Here is a 14,571-nt window from a genome sequence, read left to right as displayed (position 1 = left end):
AGGACAGGGCCTCCTTCTCCAGAGCTTGGTGTGACTATCGCAGTGAAATTTCAATAAAATGTGAGTATGCGACTCCTCGCTTTACTGCTTGCTCTTCATTCTGGCTGCAGAGGAAGGCTTTTCAATACCCCTCTTGTAGTACTGTTACACTACTGCCAGGACACTGCTGGGAGTGTTTCCCTCTGCCCAGGGCCCCTTCACACTCCCCAACTGCTCACTGCACCAACTGTGCAATACACCAGGTCCAACTCCAGCTCTGGCCTCACTGCCTTGGCTGTGCTGCTGCTCTGCCTCTGGTCCCCTCCCCCAATCCTTTGGCTCTGCTCCCAGGTAAGGCAGGGCCTCTGCTGTCCCCTTAGCTCTGCCCTGCTCTGCCGCAGGCAGCCCCAGAGAATGGGACCCCTGGCCGGACTGCCCCCTTGGTTTGCTTTCCCTCTCAGTGACGGTGAATGGGAGCACTGGCCGCTCTCCATTGCACCTGGGGCCTGTCAGTTGCAGGGGCCTGGCTTCCATCGACCTGTCCCCTTCCTTTTGGTACAGGGAAAGAGCCAATCAGAAACCCTCACTAAGTGTGAGTGGGGACCCACAGCCCCTCACACAGAGAGGGAGCTGGTGAGCCCCACCTGCACCTGTGGGCAGGTCACGGAAGCCTTCAGTGCCCCGGCCGGTGAGGTGGGAGCAGGAAGCTGCGCCGTTGCAAGGGGCCCGGGTTCTCTTCCTCCCTGGAGCTCCCGCAGCCCCTCCCCGCCCCCAGCATCCCGCCTTCCCTGGTAATGCGGGGATGACCCTGCTGCCTCTCTCAGCTGTTCTCCTCCTCGCCACAAGCTGGCCCCTGCCTTGCCCCCAAGGCCTGGCACACCGCAAGGGCTCCCAGGCCACAGCCATTGCAGGGCCCTGCCAGCTACAGGCCCAGCTGGGCTGAACCAAAGGGAGCTGAAAGCTAAAGAGAAACACACCAAGGTCTCTGCCCTCAGGACTTTCTAGCTGAGCTTTGGGGCCCACAAGCTACAGGCGGCGCAATCTTGTCCGCCTGCTGCACAACCCACTCCCAACCTCAGCAGCTTGGTCGTGGCTTCTGGGCTCCCCTCTCAGCGCCAGTGCTGTGCCCTTGCTGGGGTTGGGACTGGGACCCCCTGGCAGCCCCATGTTCACCACTGGGGTACAATAGCGGTGGGGTCTGCACAACGGCGCTTTGGGGGTGTGGTTCTGAGAGTCTCAGTATGCAGAAGGTGAATGGCCTGTCCAGTGACACGTGCTGTCACCCTCTGCGCAGTTCTGCACCCGGCTCCGTCTGCGTTCCTGTGACAAGGGGGAGGCGGAGAACCTCCGCGAGCTGCCTGCCAGGTACGACAGAGGAAAGGCCAAAGGATGTTCACTGAGGGAATTCACGCCAGCCCCAGGAACCATCTGCAACAGCAACCGGTCTGGAGAGCCCTGCACATGGGGCAGCTTGGCCCAGTCACAGCAAAAGGGTGTCCAGCAAGTTGGAAGAAGACACAAATGGGGCAGTGACATAATGACGGGTCCTCACTCTCCCTAGGACAGCACAGTAGGAAGCAGCAGAGGGAATGAACTGACCCAGGAGGGGAAGGGTGGGGAATGGGACCAGGGCAGGAAAGGAGGAACCTGCCTGAAAAGCCTGACCTGCTTCTGGTGTCTAGCTGGGAGAGACACGGCTTGATTCAAATTCTAGCTGGAACTTCAGGCTTAGATTGTGGTTTTGTTTTATTTCCTATCATAATCTGTGTAATCTCTTTGTCATCATCTATAATCCCCTCACAGTTCTCTTTGTGCAGCTAATACATCTGATTCCCATGCCACCTAACACACCATTTGTTGTCTGAAGTGCGAAGGGGAAATCTCAGCTCACGAACAAGGCTGGGCGCACCCACTTTCCTTTGGAGGGCTGGTGCTGTGGGTAATTAATTCATTCTGGCTGGGCTCTGACCAGGGCAGGGCAGTGCAGCTCTGTGTTCCAGAGAGTGATGGGTGTCAGGAGAGTGGGGAGCAACAGAGCTGGTGCCTTGAGAACAGACGTGGGGCAGTGGTACAGCCTTGGGGCAAGAGGTGAGGTGGCGGGTGGCTCTGTGGATGTCCAGCTACCAGAGGAATTAAAACTAGAAAGATGGCAGCCCTATGAGTTGTACACGGACCGATTACCCGTCATGTCACACCGAGAAACCACAGGAAGGTCAGGGAAGGACCTAATCTCCTGCGACTGGCCAGTAAGTGGCTCAGGGAGGAGGGCCCAGCACCTTGCACCAGCCAGCACTGCACGGATCTCTGCCTGGCGGGGAGAGCACCAGGAGAAGCCATTAGTGTCTTAATGAGTAAAGAGTTGGATCAGCCTGTCCCGGATCTGTTTGGTCCTCACCCCGTAGATGATGGGGTTTAGCATGGGGGGCACCAGGAGATACACATTAGCCAGAAGAACATGTACATGGAGGGGCAAATTATGACCAAACCGCTGTGAGAGGGAGAAGAAGAGAGTGGGGATGTAAAAGGTTAAGATGACGCAGAGGTGGGAGCTGCAGGTCCCAAAAGACTTGAGCCGAGCGTCCTTCGTGGGGAGGCGGAAGATGGCCCTGAGGATCTGGATGTAGGACATGGTGATAAATAACACATCCAGACCAATCCTGCAGAGTAGCACAAAGAGGCCGTAGTAACTACTGATGCTGATGTCGGCACAGGCCAACTTCACCACAATTATATGCTCACAGTGCGTGTAGGGGATGATGTTGGTTCTGCAATATGGCCAATGCCTCGCCAGGAAGGGATAGGGCAGTGTAATCGTGGCACCACGTAGTACCACAGCCAGGCTGAGCTTGGCTATGACAGAGTTTGTCAGGATGGTGGAATATCTCAGGGGGTGGCAGATGGCCACATAGCGATCCAAAGCCATGGCCACGAAGATCCCAGACTCAATCGCTGTGAAACAGTGAACGAAGTACAGCTGGGCAAGGCATCCATTGAAACTGATCTCCCTGGAATTGAACCAGAAGTTGCTCAGCGTTGTAGGCAGGGTGGATGTGGACAGGACCAGATCGGTGATGGCCAGCATGCAGAGGAAATAGTACATGGGCTCATGGAGGCTTGGCTCCCTCTTCACAATGAACAGGATAATGAAGTTCCCCAAGATGGTTATGACATACATGACAGAGAAGGGGATGGAGATCCAGACATGGGCTGCCTCCAGGCCTGGAATACCCACCAGAATAAAAGTGGAGGGGCTGGTGAATTCAGTTCTGTTGGAATCAGACATGGAGTAGGAAAGAAGGTCTCCAACACTGAGACAAAACAGTCTTTCCTCTTTGTACAGTACAGTTTTCTGACCTTCTTCATGTGACAGGGTCTCAAGTGGTGTCACAGTACGAATGCCTGTAGGGAAAAATAACAGAAGTATGAGAGACCACATACACTACTGGAGGCTGTTGTCATGGGTGAAGCAGATTGGTTGCTCTTCACACTCTTAGAAATGATAGTTCAATTGGTCAGGGAAGTGAAGTACGAACAACTGTCCCTACTCACATGGATTCCATATTTGATGGTGCTCCCTCTATCATAGCAACTCCTGCTCATCCACTGGAGTGGGCAAAAATGGACTATGTTGGGGTACGTAAGGAATCGGATCGAGCTGCTCTTACTCTGGCTCTGCACTTTGGTTTCGTTCCCTTGTCATCTGCCTGGAAAGGTTTAGACAGAAGACAGCTTCTTGCAGGGGTGAGACCAGATGGCTAGAGATGTGGTCCCTTCTCCCTATGTGGCTCTATGATTGTAATGTGAAATCTTCCTGTAGACCAGGCCTTAGTCAAACACAAGTGACAGAGCTTAATGGAGGGGTAACTGGATGAAATATATTGGCGTGTGTTACATAGGAAGTCAGACTATGTGTTCCAATGTTCCCTTCTCATAGGGAACCCAATGAATCTATTGATAAAAAAGTACAGCAGGCATTTCCATTTACTCTGTCTCATAATCAGGAGATATGCCATCTTCCATGGCCTCCTAGGCTAGGAAGTGAGGGGCATGGCTCTGCACTCCTGGAAGGTGTGGAGCCTGGCACGAAAGGGTGATAGCCCCAGGTGCCCCTCAGAGCTTCTGAGAACACACAGTGTGGAGCTCCAGTGATGATTTAAAGGGCTCGTAGCAATGGCCCACCTAAGAATCAGAGAATACTAAAACTGGAAGGGACCTCAAGAGGTCAAGTCCAGTCCTCTGCCCTCATGGCAGGACCTACCATCACCTAGTGCATCCGTGTTAGATATTTATCCAACCTGTTCTTAAATATCTGCATTTATGAAGATTTTACAACCACCCTCGGCAACATGTTCCAGTACTTTACCACTGTGACAGAAATTTTTTTCTAATGTCCAGGCGAAACCTTCCTTACTGCAAAATTAAGACCATTATTACTTACCCTAATTTCACATGCTCAGGAGGATAATTTTTCTCCCTCCTCCTTGTAACACCCTTGTAGGTGCTTATACGCTGTTATCATGTCCCCTCTCAGCCTTCTCTTTTCTAAACTAAACAAGCCCAGTTCTTTCAATCTTCGCTCATAGGTCATATTTTATAGAACTTTAGTCATGTTAGTGGCTCTTCTCTGGACCTTCTCCAAGTTCTCTACCTCTTTCCTAAAACGTGATGCCAACAACTGGACACAATACTCCAGCTGAGGTCTGACCAGCGCAGAGCAGAGCGGGAGAATGACTTCTCGTGTCTTGTTCACAACACTCCTGTTAATGCATCACAGAATCGTGTTTGCTTTTTTTGCAGCAGTCACACTGTTGACTCATACTGAGCTTGTGGTCCGCTCTGGCCCCTAAATCCCCTTCTACAGTACTCCATCCAGGGAGTACCTTCCCAGTCTGAACGTATGAAGCTGATTGTTCCTTCCTAAATGGAGCACTTTGCATTTGTCCTTATTAAACTTCATCCTGTTTACCTCAGACCATTTCTCCAGTTTGTCCAGATTATTCAGAGAGTAGTTCTTAGTGGTTCTCAATCCTGCTGGGAAAGTATAACAAGTGGGGTTCTGCAGGGGTCTGTGTTAGGACCGATTCTGTTCAATATCTTCATCCACAATTTAGATATTGGCATAGAAAGTACACTTATTAAGTTTGCAGACGATACCAAGATGGGAGGGGTTGCGACTACTTTGGAGGATAGGGCTTAATTCAAAGTGATCTGGATACTGGAGAAATGGACTGAGGTAAACAGGATGAAGTTTAATAAGGACAAATGCAAAGTGCTCCACTTGGGAAGGAACAATCAGTTTCACACGTACAGAATGGAGAGAGACTGTCTAGGAACGACTACAGCAGAAAGGGATCTAGGGGTTATAGTGGACCACAAGCTAAATATGAGTCAACAGTGTGATGTTGTTGCAGAAAAAGCAAACATGATTCTGGGATGCATTAACAGGTGTGTTGTGAACAAGACACGAGAAGTCATTCTCCCGCTCTACTCTGCGCTGGTTAGGCCTCAGCTGGAGTATTGTGTCCAGTTCTGGGCACCGCTTTTCAAGAAAGACGTAGAGAAATTAGAGAGGGTCCAGAAAGAGTGACAAGAATGATTAAAGGTCTAGAGAATGTGACCTATGAAGAAAGGCTGAGAGAATTGGGCTTGTTTAGTCTGGAAAAGAGAAGACTGAGGGGGGACATGATAGCGGTTTTCAGGTATCTAAAAGGGTGTCATAAGGAGGAGGGAGAAAACTTGCTCTTCTTGGCCTCTGAGGACAGAACAAGAAGCAATGGACAAACTGCAGCAAGGGAGTTTAGGTTGGACATTAGGAAAAAGTTCCTAACTGTCAGGGCGGTCAAAGAGTGGAATAAATTGCCAACGGAGGTTGTGGAATCTCCATCTGTGGAGATATTTAAGAACAGGTTAGATAGATGTCTATCAGGGAGGGTCTAGACAGTACTTGGTCCTGCCATCGGGGCAGGGGGCTGGACTCGATGGCCTCTCGAGGTCCCTTCCAGTCCTGGTATTCTATTATTCTATGATTCTATGATTTTGAATTGACCCTATCCTTCAAAGCAGTTGCAACCCCTCCCTGCTTGGTATCATCTGCATACTTGATAAGCGTATTCTCTCTGCCATTATCTAATTCATTTATGAAGATATTGAATGGAACTGGCCCCAAAACTGACCCCTGCAGAACCCCACTTGTTGTGCCCTTCCAGTGTGATTGTGAACCATTAATAGCTTCCCTTGTGAACAGTTATCTTTCAAAAAAGCCCATAAAGCGTCTACACACAAAATTTGTTCTTTCAAAAGTAGATCGAAAGAATGCAGTGCTCCTTTTGAAATCACTCTTCCTTTCCTGTTTCAGGAAGAGTTCCCCCTTTCAAAAGCTTTTTTCAAAAGAGAACGTCTGTAGATGCTCTGCATGGCCCTTCTTGCAAAAGACCAGTCTTCATTTTCAATCCCTGGCCTGCTCTTTCAAAAGTGTGGGGGCTGTGTGGAAGCTCTGTTTCAAAAGAGCAGATCGCTCTTTTGATCTGCTTTTTTGTGTGTGGACGCGCTCTGTCGAAAGAAGTTCTTTAAGAATAGATCTTCCGGAAGAGCGTCTTTTGAAGGATCTCTGTAGTGTAGACATAGCCTATATTTGCCCTTTTCCAGTCTTCTGGAATCTCTCCCAACTTCCATGATTTTTCAAAGATCGTAGCTAGTGACTTGGAAACCTCCTCTATCAGCTTCTTGAGTATTCTAGGATGCATTGCCTTAGGCCCTGGTGACCTGAAGGCATCGAACTTTTCTAAGTCATTTTTAACTTTTTCTTTCCGTTTTAATTTCTTCACCTACACCATTTCCACTAGCATTCACTATGTTGGGAATCCAATCTCCATCAGCTTTCTTGGTGAAAACTAAAACAAAGAAGTCATTTCCACATATTCTGTTATTGTTTCTTCCTCTTCATTGAGCAATGAGCCTGCCCTGTCCACGGTCTTCCTCTTCCTTCTAACATACTTGTCGTATGTTCTCTTGTTGCTCTTTATATCTTGATCTAGGCTGAGCTCATTTTTGTGGTTTTGTCTTTCTAATTTTGCACATACATTCCTGTGTTATTTGTTTATATTCCTCCTTTGCAGTTTGACCTAGTTGACACTTTTTATACAATTACTTTCTGATTTTTAGGTCGTTCAGGATTTCCTGGTTAGACCAAGATGCTCTCTTGACACACTTCCTATCTTTCCTACAGAGCAATGCTTTGCTCTTGTGCCCTCAGTAATGTCCCTTTGAAAAATTACCAACTGTCATCAACCGTTTTTCTTTGTAGTCTTGCTTCCCATGGATCCTTACTTTTTCCAAAATCTGCCTTCCTCAAATCCAGCGTTTTTATTTTGGTATTCTCCCTTCTACCACTCCTTAAAATCATAAATGGTCAGTATAAGGGAGAAGTGCTTTGATAGCAGCCTTCAACTTCCTGAAGGGGGGCTCTAAAGAGGAGGGTGAGAAACTGTTTTCAGTAGTGATGGATGGCAGAACAAAGAGCAATGGTCTACGGTTACAGAGAGGTGTAGGTTGGATATTAGGGAAAACTATTTCACCAGGAGTGTGGTGAAGCACTGGAATGTGTTGCCTAGAGGGGTAGTAGATTCTCCATCCCTAGAGGTTTTTAAGCCCTGGCTTGACAAGGTCCTGGCTGGGATGACTCAGTTGGGGTTGAACCTGCTTTGGGCAGGGGGCTGGACTCAATGACCTTCTGAGGTCCCTTCCAGCCCTGGGATTCAATTATTCTATAACTCTGTGATAAGCACTATAAAGACATCTTAAAGGACAATGTGAAGTCGTGGCATATCTCCCATTGCTCTGGAAACCCTAGTTCAGGACAGATTGTCCTGGAGGCAGACCACTGTATAGGCTCTTAATTGCTTTGGTACTCAGCGTATACAGGCGCTACAGGAAAAGCGTGGGATTTGGAAAGAACATACAAGGTCTGCAGCTGGCAGCTTTTTATGTGACATCTGTAATCAGTTCTGCTGGTCAAGGGTTAATTTAGTCACCCAAGCAAGCAAGCAAAATCATAAACTCTATCATTTCATGATCACTTCCACCCAAGCAGTCCGCCACTTTCAAATTCTCAAACTGTTGCTCCCTATTTGCTTAAATCAAACCTAAAACAACTCTCCCCCTTGTAGCTTTCTCCAACTTCTCAAATAAATAACTGTCCCTAATACATTCCAAGAACTTGTTGGATAATCTGTGCCTTGCTGTGTTATTTTCCAAAAGAATGAAGAGTTGAAATCCCCCATCACCACCAAGTTCCCTGCTTTGAATCACTTTGTTGTTTAAAAAAAAAGCCTCATCCACCACTCCTTCCTGGTTAGGTGTTCTGTAGTAGACCGCCACCATGACATCGCCCCTGCTTTTTATATCATTTAAACTTAGCAACAGACTCTTAACAAGTCTGTGCTCTATGACCATCTCAACCTCAGTCCAGATATACACACTTTAATATGTAAGGCAAAACATCCTCACCTTTCTCCCTGCCTATCTTTCCTGACCAGCCCTACCCTTCTGTACCAATATTCTAGCCATGTGTATAGTCTCACCAAGTGCTGTGATACCAGCTATGTCACACTTGTGCTTATTTACTAGTATTTTGAGTTCTTCCTGCTCATTTCCCTATACTTCCTGCATCTGTATACAGACAATTTAGATCCTGATTTGATTTTACCCTCCAGTTCTGCCTTGTCCCTTCTTTATCTCTGCTATTATTGTCCACACTCCCTCCCATTTCTGACCTATCTCCCAGGTCTCCATGGTTTTCATTTACCTGTGGGCTTTGGTCACCTGCCCCCATCAAATCAAATGTAAAGGCCTCCTCGTCATGGTGTCCCTTCTGTATCCAAATACTCTCTTACCTTTCCTAGCTAGGTGAACCCCATCACTGCTTACCAGTCCTTCAAACAGCATCCCATGATCAAGGGAGTCAAAGCTGTCCTGGTGACACGATCTCCATACCCAGGCGTTCACCTCCAGGATGCAACTCTCTCCACCTGTGCTCCTACCTGTGACTGGAAGGACTGAAGAGAACACCACTTGTGCTCCAAACTCCCTCACCCCTAACCCAAGAGCCCTGGAGCCACCCTTGATCTCCTCCATGTCACGCCTTCCAGTATCATACGTGCCCACGTGGAGGAGGAGCCTGGGGCAGTGGTCAGAGGGCTGGATGATCCTCAATAATCCCTCCATGAAGTCTCAAATACAGGCCTCTGGCAGGCAGCGTACCTCCCAGGACGTCCTGTCAGGGCGACAGATGGGCGCCTCCATCCTTCTCAGCAGAACGTCTCCAATCACCCGTATCCTGCGTCTGCTCCTCACAGTGCTTGTTGCAGACCTGCCAGTCTTGGGGTTGTGCAGCTTCTCCTCTTGCTCTGTAGGGGCTGATTCCTCAGCTCTGCTACCCAGGGCAGCAGAACACTTCTCCAGAACCGCAGGGGGAAGGTTGGGAGCAGGGATGGGGCACTGCCTGGTGTGAGAATTAATCAGCTGCCAGTGCCCCCTTGAGACAGAGCCATCCCCTCGTCCACCAGTGATGAGCCAGCAGTCCACTGTCGCTGAACGGGTACCCCAGCCTTCCTTGTCACCATGTGGATACTCTCCAGGAATTCCTCATGGGCTCGGATGCTCCTCAGCCTAGCCACCCCCTCCTGCAGCTCTCCCACCTGCTGCCTGAGACATTCCACCAGCCGGCACCTTTCACGCTGGGAGCTCCCCTCAGCCTGGATTTCTGCAAGTGGGAAAAGGGAGCCGCACTCTCTGCAAAGCTGCGCTGGGGCTGGGTAGCGGCATCCATGGTCAGGTGACGTGTCGGGCTACAGGCACCGGTGGAGGAGACAGGAGCAGAGCTGGCGCTGGTGACATGAGTCTCACTAGCCTAGTAGGGGTCCCTCGGACTTCCCCTTACAAACTCCTTCGCAAACGCCCCAGTTAGCAGCCCCATTTGCAGTTCTCACTGGTCACTTGGCCCTTGGCTTTTAAAGCCTTGTCTCCTTCAACCCTCCTACCGACCCCCAGCGAGTGATGGGGCAGGGGCTCGAACACTCCCACACGCACTAACTGCCAGAGTAACTGAGCTCAATCAGTAACTGCAATTCAAATGCAAATTCATACGTACAGTCCAGCAGGTCACTCACCCAACAGCTCTGTCCTGGTGTGCTCAGCAGGGGAAATGCCTCTCACTCGCACAAACTCCCTTGTTTCCAGCCCTGTTAGCAATTCCCAATGGTTGCAAGCTTTGTCCCCGACCCCCATCCCCAGCGTTGAGAGGCGTGCTTATAACGCTCACGAAATGGAACATTCAATTACTTGGAAAGTCTGAGATGCAGCACTGAGAAAAGAAAAATGTTTATTGAATCCATATCTGGTCTGTGGAACTCTTTGTCACTCTCCTTATTCAAGCAAAGATCTTTGGGATTCACAACCGGCTTGGTATGAGAGATGTAGCCATGTTAGTGTGTACTTGCAAAAACAGTGAGAAGTCCTGTGGCACTTTACTGACTAACACATTATTTGGAGCATAAGCTTTTGTGGGCAAAGACCCACTTCATTAGTGGCATGAGGAGAGGTTAAAGAGACTGGGACTTTTCAGTTTAGAAAAGAGGAGACTGAGGGGGGGATAGGATAGAGGTGTATAAAATCCCAAGTGGTGTGGAGAGGGTGAATAAACAGAAGTTATTTACTTGTTCCCATAATGTAAGAACTGGAGGACACCAAATTAAATTAACATGTAGCAGGTTTAAAACTAATAAAAGAAAGTTCTTTTGCACACAGCACACAGACAACCTGTGGAACTCCTCGCCAGAGGAGGCTGTGAAGGCCAGGACTGTAAGAGAGTTCAAAGAAGAGCTAGATAAATTCCTGGAGGTGAGGTCCATAAAAGGCTGTTAGCCAGGGGATAGAAATGGTGTCCCTGGCCTCTGTTTGTCAGGGGCTGGAGATGGAAGGCAGGAAATAAGTCACTAGATCATTGTCTTCAGTCCACCCCCTCTGGGGCACCTGGCACTGGCCACTGTCGGCAGACTGGACACTGGGCTAGATGGACCTCTGGTCTGACCCAGTATGGCCGTTCTTATGTTCTTATTAAAGCTGATGCTCCAAAAAAATCTGTTAGTCTATAAGGTGCCACAGGACTTCTCACTGTTTTTACTGTTGGATTGGACAGTGTAACCGGTGCTGGTGGAACAAACTTTAATTAAGTCTGACACCTTCTGTTAGGGCACCTGATTTTTAGGTGCTGATAAGTTTGCACAACTTTAAGTGCTCGAACTGAAATTTCCCACATGGGGTGTCTGCCTCCAGCTGAGTTACACCTTCAATTAGTGGTGTCCCTCTAGGACCAACCCTAATAAACATATTCATAAATCATATGGAGTTCAAAAAAGAGCCATATAAATTCGTGGAGGTTGAGTCCATCTATGGCTATTAGCTATGATGGGTAGGAATGTTGTACTCACCTCTGTTTGTCAGGGGATCACTTCACAATTCCCTGTTCTGTTCATTCCCTCAGGCACCTGGCCTTGGCCACAGTCAGAAGACCAGACACTGGCCTAGAGGTATCTTTGGTCTGACCCAGTGTGGCCATTCTTCTGTTCTTCAGAATTACTCTTTGAATGTTTCAGGAATAACATAAGAACATAAGAACATAAGAACGGCCATACTGGGTCAGACCAAAGGTCCATCGAGCCCAGCATCCCATCTGCCGACGGTGGCCAATGCCAGGTGCCCCAGAGAAGGAGAACAGAAGACAATGATCAAGTGATTTATCTCCTGCCATCCATCTCCTGCCCTTGTTCTGAAGGCTAGGGCACCATACTTTATCCCTGGCTAATAGCCATTTATGGACCTAACCTGCAAAAATTTATCAAGCTCTTTTTTAAACCCTAATAGAGTCCTGGCCTTCACAGCCTCCTCGGGCAAGGAGTTCCACAGGTTGACTGTGCGCTGTGTGAAGAAAAATTTCCTTTTATTAGTTTTGAACCTACTACCCATCAATTTCATTTGGTGTCCCCTAGTTCTTGTATTATGGGAAAAGGTAAATAATTTTTCTATATTCACTTTCTCCACACCATTCATGATTTTATATACCTCTATCATATCGCCCCTCAATCGCCTTTTTTCCAAACTGAAAAGTCCCAGTCTCTCTAGCCTCTCCCCATATGGGACCCTTTCCAAGCCCCTAATCATCTTAGTCGCCCTTTTCTGAACCTTTTCTAATGCCAATATATCTTTTTTGAGGTGAGGAGACCACATCTGCACGCAGTACTCGAGATGTGGGCGTACCATAGTTTTATATAGGGGAAGTATGATATCTTTTGTCTTATTATCGATCCCTTTTTTAATAATTCCTAACATCCTATTTGCCTTACTAACTGCCGCTGCACACTGCGTGGATGTCTTCAGAGAACTATCCACTATAACTCCAAGATCCCTTTCCTGATCTGTCGTAGCTAAATTTGACCCCATCATGTAGTACGTGTAATTTGGGTTATTTTTTCCAACATGCATTACCTTACACTTACAACAGTGTAACAGTGCAACTAATGGCACCAAGGAATGTAGGGGAGAAATTACAGGCAGGTAACAGCCCCCGTTGCCTCTGAACAGGCAGGGCACTAAACACAAGACAAGGGCGTGCCAGTGTCCGTGCAGTAACACACAGCTATCTCCTGCACTCTTTACTCCCTTCTCACTCCAAGGGCAGTTTTGCTTCATTCAGCAAAATACTGGCCACAGCCTCTGAATTTGGCTTTGTATGGACGTCTGCCAACACCTTTCATCTTAAAGGATCCCTGCACCACTGCAAGGCAGCCGCCCCTGTGCTGGAGGTCATCAGCCAGGGCAGGCCCAGGTGCGCAGCACAGAGGGACACTCTGAGCAGTGATACCGCAGCAAACTCGTCCCCTGTGTCCAGGGCCCTGCAGGTGCAATGGCTGTGCAGAGCAGAAAGGATCACAGACTTACTCTCTGTGCCAGCACAGCCAGGTTACTATGGGCTTGTCAAGAACAGCCGCTTCTCTGCAGGAGATGGGTACCTGTGAATACCTCTGTCACCCCAGCATCTCCAGCTCATCCCACGCCGAGAGCTGACACCGGAGTGCGCATCACTTATAATCCAGCTCTGTGCACTCCAGTGGGGTTTGGGCAACGTCTAGGACAGAAGCAGCTTCTGTGCTATGAATCCAGCTTTAGGTGTAAACAGCAATTATGGGACCTTCCCAAGGGGAGATGAGAACTCTGGGGCTCTGGTCTGAGTCACAGTGGAATTGGCTGCCTGTGCATTTGTGCATATTTAGCCATTATTGTTGACTAGTCAGAAACAAGGCATAACACCAAAGTCTCCATAGGCCGTGCTACCCTGTAACTGCCCAGTTGGGAAGGGTGGACAGTGGACAGAAAGACCTGGAGAAAGTTGCCTGAGGTGAGACATGAACACTTTCACAGGCACATGGGACTTTAGCTAAGGGACCAGAGATCAGTAATTCTCTTCCCTGTCGTCGTACTGTGCAACACCCATCACTGAATGATTTTGAAAGCATGCAGAAAAGGAAACTCACTATGAATCAGAACAGCGGAGATGACCAAATCCCGTCTCCTACACTCCAACCAGGACCAAGCACCATCCAGACCTTCCACCACAAGTGTCTGTCGAACCTGCTGTCAGGGGCTTCTTCCTCATTCCACCCTGGGAGTGCAGAAAGTGGGGACCCACATAGACTTAAAACATTTTGCTTTTTCATAGCCTTTACCTTTAAACTGTCCAGGGTCACAAATTCCCTGACGCTGGGGGAACGTGGTGGGGGAGTTCGCTGCCACTCTCCTGACTGGGAAAAGATCCCCAGCCGATGCAGATACACTAGGATGTCTTCCTGTGGGGTATCCCAAGCTCTCAAACCCACGTCAGGAGAGAGCTTAGACACACACAAAAGCTGTAATTCTATTTCAGCTGTAAACTGAAAGCTGTAATAGCTTTCAGTCTAAGGCAAGCATATACACAGACCCTACTTGAGACACAGAAATCAAATCATTTGCAAATAAAAAGTAACTTATTCACAAAACAAGAGAAAATGAATCATGGGTTGCATGCAGAGAAAGATATTCCTCTGGGATTTAGCTTAAAAGTTATAGGAGAAAACTTCAAGTCAAACAGCAGCACAAAAACAAATACAGAGAAGAGACTCCAACCAATTTTAAAATAACCATCACCTAAATGCATCTAACTATACATTTCCCTGGTACTTACATCTCTGTGGCTGATTTTGGGATGGTCAGGATATTTTTCATTTTATTCCCATTGCCTGGGAGCCCTCTCCGCTCAGGGTCTTTCTCCCTGGTTCTGTAGAGACTAAAAGCCTCGGGAACTGCAGTGCTCAGTTTAAACAGAATTACTTCACTCTCATTAGACTAACAGAAAAGTTTTGAGCATGAGCTTTCGTGAGCAAAGACTCACTTCATTAGATGCTGGTCATGAAAGCTCATGCTCAAAACTTTTCTGTTAGTCTATAAGGTGCCACAGGACCCTTCTTTGCTGTTACAGATCCAGACTAACACAGCTGCCCCTCT

General features: G+C 48.3%; 1 protein-coding gene across 1 annotated transcript; it reads right to left on the bottom strand.

The window, feature by feature from the left end:
• Positions 1–2,323: 2,323 nt before the first annotated feature.
• On the bottom strand, positions 2,324–3,262 carry LOC142001678 (olfactory receptor 52E4-like). Its single transcript, XM_074977167.1, has one exon. It carries the CDS (start codon positions 3,260–3,262, stop codon positions 2,324–2,326), a length of 939 nt encoding a protein of 312 aa, XP_074833268.1.
• Positions 3,263–14,571: the final 11,309 nt, after the last annotated feature.

The sequence above is a fragment of the Carettochelys insculpta genome, chromosome 1 (assembly GCF_033958435.1).
Source record: "Carettochelys insculpta isolate YL-2023 chromosome 1, ASM3395843v1, whole genome shotgun sequence".
NCBI classification, from domain to species: Eukaryota; Metazoa; Chordata; order Testudines; family Carettochelyidae; genus Carettochelys; species Carettochelys insculpta.
Note: the sequence above shows the minus strand (reverse complement) of the source record. Positions and strands in the feature narration are given on the sequence as shown.

Excerpts from the sequence above, each read along its gene's own strand:
- LOC142001678 (XM_074977167.1), bottom strand. The coding sequence starts at position 3,262 with ATGTCTGATTCCAACAGAACTGAATTCACCAGCCCCTCCACTTTTATT.